This window comes from Pollachius pollachius (genome assembly GCF_949987615.1).
Source record: "Pollachius pollachius genome assembly, chromosome: 11".
Taxonomy (NCBI): domain Eukaryota; kingdom Metazoa; phylum Chordata; class Actinopteri; order Gadiformes; family Gadidae; genus Pollachius; species Pollachius pollachius.
In genome coordinates, this window is record NC_136944.1 from 6,992,524 (window position 1) to 7,001,324 (window position 8,801).

An 8,801-nucleotide genomic window follows, 5' to 3' on the forward strand; every position below is an offset into this window, starting at 1 on the left:
AATTGATGATATGCATTTACTAATACCAACAGTAAGGTTCAAAGGTGAATCTGTCTGCCTGTCTACAATACATTTTAATTCTTTAGTGCATGCTATGATATAATAAGTTATGTGTAAACCAAATTACTGTAGACAGGTTGGCTACAGCTGAAGCAATAAATCAAGTCAATCGTTTTTGTGTATCAGAGCTTCATTCCAAAGTGAAATTTACTCTCCATAGTAATTACATCTGCCGGTATTCTTTTTATTTGAAAAAATATGTCTCTTAAAAGTCTTAAAGAAATTATGAAATAATTAAAAGCATGAAGAAAGAGGTAGCGATCCATGTAATTATATCATATCATCACTATAGATATTATAGTAACCCTATAATTACAATGATCCTGTAGAGCCTGTTTAAAGATTTTGCCCTCTAATCCTCTGTTCAGATCATCGTGCTGCTCAACCGAATCTCCCACGCTCAGAAATTGTGAGTCTTTTTATTTTTTTTGGCTAGACATATAATCATGACTAGCATATCTATCTGTCTCTGAGAACGTCTATGCCAGTGGTTGTCAAGCATTTTACGCGTACCAACTCTGAAAATATTTTTCTTCCCAAGTACCACCATTATGACCGATGTTTATAAAATATTTTAAAATACAGTAGTGTAGGCCGGCCCTATTCAGCTACGCACAGCTCATGCAGGAGGCACATATATTCCTTTAACTGTTTTTAAACCCAATTTTAATGATCTCATGCTTAATGTATTTCCATTCGTACTAGTATTTTGATATTGTTTTTAAATATTTTTTTCTTTTGAGATAGGCCTACATTTGCGTTCCACTAAATTGCACACGGGTACCGCTAGTTTGAGAACCAATGGTCAATGCTGTTCCTTCCTTCCTACCTCACTTGCACCCTCTCCTTCCATTCCCCTCCCACAGTAAGAAGGTTCATGGCAAGGGGAAAGTGGGCGGCCGCTGGAAGTAGACGACCGCATTCACGGAAAGAAGGAGAAATTAAAAGTTTGATAAAAGGATATAGCCTAAAGATGTAAATTGGTGTCCATGGATGCCTGAACTGGTTATTATTGCAGAATGGATGTCGAAACCTTCCAGTTTCTTCCTCATGGTGGTACGACATGCTGGGGTAATGGAAAACAATAAAGTGACCCGAATTGAAAAGTTTGAAAAGTATTTTTATTTGATATTCTCTTGAATAAATTATTGACAAACACAAGATACAGTTCACATACAGATACAGTACAGTTCACAAGCACTGTTACGGCCCATTGTGTAAGCGCAGGCATGAATAGATAGACACGAGAATTACTGAAAAATGGGGGTTTAATTCAGGTTCCCGCATAAAGTCATATGTGACTTAAACGGCCAAAGGCCGAACAATTATGGTCTCACGCAGGTGACAGAAAAAGGAAGAGGTGGCAAGGCTTAAGCTTAACTGCAAATCTTCATGTTGAGCGAGAGCCTACTTCCAGAGTCTGGTCTGCTTAAGGAGCACCACCAGGTGTAGGCGATTATTTCCAATTGGCAGCTGGAAGCAGGTGAAAGCTAGAAAATAAGCCACAATAATCGCCTACACCACCAAATACGAAAAAAAAAATGTTTTGGATCAGAATTTCTTTTGTTTGGGGGTATGTCGGGGGGGGGGGGGGGGGGGGAAGGGCTTGTGTCGTGGGGGAACCATGACGACAGCCGGGGATGAGCCCAATTGATGGAAAAGACAAAAGCCAATTGGGAGCCACGAACGCAATTAAGGAATTAATGAAGGAAAAAATGAATGAAGATGAAATTAAAGAGAACATGGCCGAATATCATGCTTCATTTGCAGAATTTAAACAAACACAAATATCCTATTGAATGTTGTTAAATGAGGAAGAGAGCAAAGATGATAATAATTATGGAGCAGAAAATGGCAGGGGTCGAAGCCGCACTTGGTAGACAGACCGTAACTCTGGAAGAGCAAGAGAAGACAGAGAACTCAATCATGTCGCACCCAACCGCAAAGCTTTCCAGAGGAAATAGCAACATGGCAAATGGCGACATCTTGTGTCAAAAAGGTAACTAATCTCTATACACTTGAGCCAGTTTGATATGTGTAGACAGAGTTTGATATTGATAGTTAGTTTGATATGTTTAGACGGAACCTGGATCCCACACAATTATACCCGTGATGATGGATAAATTAAGTTAAAGAAATTTGAGACTTTAAATATATCTAGTAGTGGAATACTTATTATATTGTATGCTGTAATAGCCTACAATATACACAGATTCTTCACCGAATGCTATCATCGTGACTGATCTCCTTTGCTTCCATCGCCGTGCTTCTGTCTTGCCAAGTTCTGTTTCGGCGGTAGTTCATCTATTGATCCACTCAACCAGCTGTTTTTGAGTTGTTTTTATTCACATACATATACTATCTGTTTACATTCACATTGTATCAAGAAGTACATCACATAGTCCACAGCTTTTAAAATACTATAAGAGAAACAGATACAAACACTTGTGTTCAGACACCATTGGCTCATTCACACAAAAACAAACAAAAGTCAAAAACATCCGAGACAAATGGGTATCAAGTGAGAATAAACTAACAGCCTTTCAAAGGAAAACATTAAGCCAAGAATAGCAGAGACAGGTGAGTTTTTTTGTTCTTGCTTCTGGAAACAAATTATAGCAAAGAAAATGCAATACACAAAGCTAAAGGATGCATAGAGAGCTGATCAGTGGTTTGGATACTGGAAACCAGTATCCATAATGCGAGATTTGGATACTGGAAACCAGTATCCAAATCTCCTTCCACCAATTACGTGACTTGAGTACAGTCCATAAAGACAAAAACAAAACATCTAGTCAATGTAGAAAGGAACAAATATCTAACTTTATTCATTTGTGCGGGAAGATTCAAAGGTGTTTCCCTGTGGGCTATTGCAAACATTTCAGACAGTGTTTGTGCATAGATTTTGCGTGTGTGTGTGTGTGTGTGTGTTTAGCGGATTGGGGCCTTCAGGAGGGCGTCCACTTCCTCCTCCGGAGATAGCGTGTGCCATTGGGCACACGGACGCCTGGGATTGGCCAACATTTCTGACCAATGGCGGAGCCCAATGCCAGAGGCCCCGAAGCCGATCCAGCACTTGCCGATGGCGTCGTTGCTGCCCAACTTGTCGTAGTCGTAGACTGTGATCAGCACCTGGACTTTCTGTTAAGGAAGACCAATAAGGGAGCAGACACTGTTAGGGCCGACCAATAAGGGAGCACACACTGTTAGGGCCGACCAATAAGGGAGCACACACTGTTAGGGCCGACCAATAAGGGAGCACACACTGTTAGGGCCGACCAATAAGGGAGCACACATTGTAAGGCCGACCAATAAGGGAGCACACATTGTTAGGGCCGACCAATAAGGGAGCACACACTGTTAGGGCCGACCAATAAGGGATCACACATTTCTAGGGCAAACTGAGGGCAAGGACAGGATTTGTGATTAATTCGGGAATGGGAACATTTTTTCCACACTTCCTTCGCTTTTTTGCTCGACATGGATGCTGAGATCAGCTGACGTCACAAGATTTCTTAGATCGTCCATAGGTTAAATCCCTGAGAATACACTACGGACTATATATATTCCAAGAATACCCTAGGACTATACATCTCCCAGGAACTCCGAGCACAGGAGATCCCGACATTTGACTTTAGGTGCACCAGTAAATTGTCATCAAATACATATGCGGGGGCTGAGTAAAGAGTGCAGGGCCCCCTATATACACAGCTATTAATGCAGAGGGTGAGGCCATTTAGCATCACAATGGAAAATGCGGGGAGGCAGCGTCTACATGCCTGGATCTGGGAGAAGGGGATCTCGAAACTGAAGCTCTCGTTGAAGTAGGGGTTGAGGGTGTTCTGCTTGACCGAGGTCTTCTTCTTCTTCAGACGCTTGCCCTGGTGCTGCAGCACCACCTTGACGAAGGGGTCTGGAGGAGGAAGCAGACGGAGAGGGATAAAAACACAGAGAAACTTTCAGTTCAAAGTCGGTGTTTGAGTGTGTGTTACTGTGTGTGTGTGTGTTTGTGTGTGTGTGTGTGTGTGTGTGTGTTTGTGTGTGTGTGCGTGTGTGTGTGTGGGTTCATGCCTACTCTTTGGGTGTGTGTAGGTGTCTGCATGTGTATGTGTATGAGCTCCCACGTGTGTGTGTGTGTGTGTGTGTGTGTGTGTGTGTGTGTAACGGAATACATGAAATGTGCTTGTAGTTTTTGTTAAATCCTGTGTCATTGGGTCAGGACTCTTATTCTATGATATTTTTATACAGCGTTGCATTATGGGTATCCTGCAGCAGGAAGGAAGATATCTGCTGCAGGCGGACGAGACTCATGCTCAAGCTCTGTGTGTATTTGTGTATCTGATGACCCCTTGTGCAGGCAATAAAACCGCTTCATCCACAATGCTGAGAGTGAACCAGTCTGTCCAGTACAAGCCAAACACAACGCAGGTTACGTTATGTTTAGGCTAAGAGGTCCGTATTTCCTCCTGGGTCAACTTTTTATTTTCATTTTGATTATGGAAGTGTCATAACTTACACGAGACTGTGAACATGCATGTGTGTGTGTGTGTGTGTGGGTGTGGGTGTGTGCGTGCGTGCGTGTGTGTGTGCATGCATGTGTGCGTTTGCACAGCCCCTTTATAATCAATCACCTGACAATCCTCCGACGTCCATTTTCTTCAGGTTCTTGGCCTCCATGATGTTGATGGTGAATTTGCCGGCGGTAGGGACATAGCGCAGGGAGATGCAGATGTCACCCAACTTCTCTTGCTATGACAGAGAAAACACACCGACAGACACAAGCACAAACACACACAGACACAAACACACAGGCGCATGCACACACGCACACACACACATAGGCATGTGTGAAATTGAAGCAAAAACACCAAACAGATGAAAAGCTATAGCACATTATAAAATCAACATGCAAATCATTATAATAAAAAGACAAAGATTATAAAGAAGTCTGTGGTTATACCCATAGCCTCCAGGTCCAGATGTTCAAAGTCCTCCCGAGGTTTCGAGGTTGATTTACTAACCAATAGAACAACATCTCTCAGAAGGAGAGATTTCTGAAGAGCGGGTTGACTGGTAACCGGAAGGTTGCTAGTTCGATCCCCGGCTCCTCCTAGCTGAGTGCCGAGGTGTCCCTGAGCGAGACGCCTCATCCCGACTGCTCCCGACGAGCTGGCTATCGCCCTGCGTGGTTGACTCCACCGTCGGTGTGTGAATGTGTGCATGAATGGTTGTAAGACGCTTTGGATAAAAGCTTCAACAAATTCCCACAAATGTAAATTAAAATGTAAATGTAAGATAGCTACCGGCATTGGCCTCGTCATCTCTCGCCCTGTATTTGAGTCGAACCCAGAAGCCCGCATCGAACCAGGGGGCGTCACTTACCACCTCCTTCTCACCGCCCACCAGATCCCGCCACTCGTTGAGGGGCTGTGCCAGGTCCACGCTGTTCATGGGGATCTTTATCTCACCGATACGGTCGTGTTTCCCGAAGCGGTCGAAGTCAAACACCTGCATCACCAGGGTCTGTCCTCCGAGCTCGCTGTAGGGGATCTGAAGAGAGGTAGAGGTAGAGGTAGAGAGAGAGAGAGAGAGAGAGAGAGAGAGAGAGAGGAATTTCCTTTATACTACTAGAGGATTGACATTAACAAATAGATCGATAAATTAAAACCTGAAGGAAAGGATCATTTAGATTCTATTTTGCCTGATAGTGTGATTGATTATTGATTGTTATTACCAGGCTCAATTACATTTATATTTTGTGAATTTGTCATGCCCATGGCATGAGAAATTCACAAAAATAGTTATTGATTAGCGAATGCAGGTGTTGAAGTGCCGATTGCGATGAGCGATACGGTTACAGGTAAGCATTACGCTAAGCTAGCCCTCCGATGGATGATAAATGTATCAATGTATCTCCTTTGATAACACATTTGTTTCATTGTTCCACCTATCAAGCTGGGCCCCATCCTGGGGTTATTTGGAGGGTTATGTTAATCCAAATTGGAGTTCATTCAACCTTGAAGGCCGTCTGCCGCACTTCATACGGACACAGTTCATAAATGATTAACATATGCCATAGATGATTACATCGCTGTTCAGACTCCTTCTATCACCACCGGCTACGATAGGATTTGGGGCGTGTAGCCAGATCACCGATAGACGTAATTTGGTAACCCAAAACTGACAGAAACAGTCACTGATGCAATAACATGCGTTTGACCAATAGAGGGCAATGCAAACCCCTCATACATCGTACGTCTATTCCTCAAAAAAAAGATTACCCCCTGCATTCATTCATGATTTGGACCAGGATCAATCCACGGCACTACCAGTTGACCAGACCTCTCTCCTCATCTTAAATGAGCAGGCTCTCTTTTCACCAACGGCAGGCCCACCTTGAAGGTAAAGGTTTCGTTGAACACAGGGCAGAGGTTCTTCCGCTGAATCTTTGTCTCAAACTTCTTCTTCTTGTCCGGGAGCATGAAGACCTTGACGTAGGGGTCCGAGGTGCCCCCCATGTCCATGGCTGGTAGATCCTGGGCCTGGAGGATGCCCACGACCAGCTGCAGGAAGAGAGACATTCAACCATCGGTCAGTGCCGAGGGTGGCACCGGACGGTTTCAGCACGAGGTGTCCATGGACGGGTTCGCACGGAAGAGGAAACAAGAGGGTGGGTAGTAGATCGTTTTTTTTTATTATTATTAGTTGTGCTGTTGAGTGCTCATCCACCTGTATTGTGTGTGTGTGTGTGTGTGTGTGTGTGTGTGTGTGTGTGTGTGTGTGTGTGTGTGTGTGTGTGTGTGTGTGTGTAAGTGTGTGTGTGCAACAATTTAGTACCTTATCTGCTTACTACAGATAAGGTGTTGTTCCCAACATTTGGTATTGGTTAACATGGATTCCCTGTCATTGAGTTCCCTGCGTCGGTGGGTGGTGTTTCTGACCTGGTTGTCGGTGAAGTTGTAATCCAAGCTGAACTCCAGCTTGCCAAGGGCCTCTTTCTCTTCCTCCTCCTTGCCTTCCTCTCCCTCCTGCAGAAACAAAGAGTTAGACATCAACATACTAAATATGATCCAGCTAACTGCTCGCCTAATTTCATATCTTTCTTTTTTTATTTTTGCACCTAATTAATGCAGCAAGAATTTCTTCAAATATTTCAGAAAGTAAGGAGGTCATAGGAAACAATTTCATAAACCACCACAAATCTTAGTTTGGCAGCTTGCTTGATTGAAATGTAGCTTGCTTGGTTGCTATTAACCAACCAACTGCCACAAATGTTAGTTTGGCATTTGGTTGGTTAATTACAACCAAACAAGCTAAATTCCCCAAAACAGAAAACAACCGTACAAATTATATTTTATAAATATCGTTACATGTCACAATAAAATGCCATCAAACAGAACTGCCAGGTTAGCATTTATCTTCCACCGCGTCGTCAACATCATAAGCCGGCTCCTGGCTCTATCTCCGTCACCTTGGCCTCTCCATCCTCGCCGTCCTTGTCCTTCTTCTTGCGGCCGCGGCCTCCCTTCCTCTCGCGGACCTTCTTGGGTTTCTTGCCCTTGTTGATGCACTTCCTGTAGATGCAGAAGCCCATGCACGCCACCAGGGCCAGCACCACCACCACGATGGCTCCAATGGCCCACATGGGCACTGAGGAGAGAGGTGTCTTGCTTATTATCTTACTAACTAGCAGATTTCTAACTAGTGGTTATGGTAACGGGATGAACCGGTGAAAGAACTTCAAAAAGCGGTAGTCAGGTCAGGTGTGTTGAGAGCTATCTCCTCTTTTAGAAATAGGTCATAATAATCATCGTCATAATAAATCATTTAAATAGTTCTGTGACGAAATGCGATATCCTATGTATTTGTTTCTTACTGGGCTTACGTTAAGGTGTTCAAAATGGGCAACGAAGTCTTAAAATGTCATGAGGTCCAATTGAGGATTAATTATCGTTCAACGTATGCTAGTCCATTGGCCAAATAAAGGATTTCTAAACAGCAGGGCTAGTACACTCTAGATCTAGATCTAGATCTAGATCTAGATCTAGATCATATTCTACTGGAGGGGGTCCTCAGACGTTCAACACACGCAGAAACTTACTTTTGATTTTATGGTCTTGAAGAGCAGTCCGAGGGATAGAGGAGATGTATGGAGAACATGGGAGGAGTTTAAAGAAATGATGATGCCATGGAAACATGACTAAACAAAGGGTTGACAAATGACTACAGCCATCCAGAGTGGGTTGAGGTGACAGCATGACAGGTGAGCACACATGGAAACGTCCGTGTGTGTTCAAGTAGGGACACACAACTTCCATGTGTGTGTCGCTACTTTCAGTTCAAAGTCTCTGTTTGAGTGTGTGTGTGTGTGTGTCTGTGTGGGTGTGTGTGGGTGTGTTTGTGTATGGGTGTATGTGTGTAGGTGTCAGCACCCACATGTGGGTGTATATGAGCACCCACATGTGTTTGTGTGTGTATGTGTGTGTGAGAGTGTGCAAGCGCATGTGTGTGTGTGTGTGTGCGTGCTTACTCGGAAGGTGTGTCAGCTCATTGAAGAACTTGCTCTTTATGCTGGCGTACTGGTGGTTGGAGTGGTGTGACGGGGGCTCACGTTCACGTTCACCCCCCCGCTCACCCCCCCGCTCATGCTCACGCTCACGATCGCGTTCTCGTTCCCGCTCTCGCTCGCTCTCCTCCGCCGCCCTCCGGAACCGGCCCCCCTCCACTCTGACCAATCGCAT

General features: G+C 44.2%; 2 protein-coding genes across 3 annotated transcripts in view; one reads left to right on the forward strand and one right to left on the reverse strand.

Moving 5' to 3' along the window:
- Window positions 1-1,149, forward strand: part of tnnt1 (troponin T type 1 (skeletal, slow)) — a 6,605-nt gene extending 5,456 nt beyond the window's left edge. For both annotated transcript variants that reach the window (XM_079746638.1, XM_079746637.1), the window contains 2 exons: window positions 429-469; window positions 927-1,149. In XM_079746638.1, coding sequence (XP_079602764.1) covers window positions 429-469; window positions 927-972 — 87 coding nt within the window. In that variant the 3' untranslated portion in view covers window positions 973-1,149. The remainder of the gene's footprint in view (window positions 1-428; window positions 470-926) is intronic.
- A 1,320-nt stretch (window positions 1,150-2,469) lies between these two features.
- On the reverse strand, window positions 2,470-8,801 carry syt5a (synaptotagmin Va; the record flags this gene model as incomplete). The annotated part of the gene is made up of 8 exons (XM_079746907.1): window positions 2,470-3,201; window positions 3,840-3,973; window positions 4,692-4,809; window positions 5,443-5,610; window positions 6,456-6,623; window positions 7,002-7,088; window positions 7,532-7,746; window positions 8,591-8,801. The coding sequence occupies 8 exons, from the start codon at window positions 8,799-8,801 to the stop codon at window positions 2,992-2,994; spliced, it is 1,311 nt and encodes a 436-aa protein (XP_079603033.1). The 3' UTR covers window positions 2,470-2,991.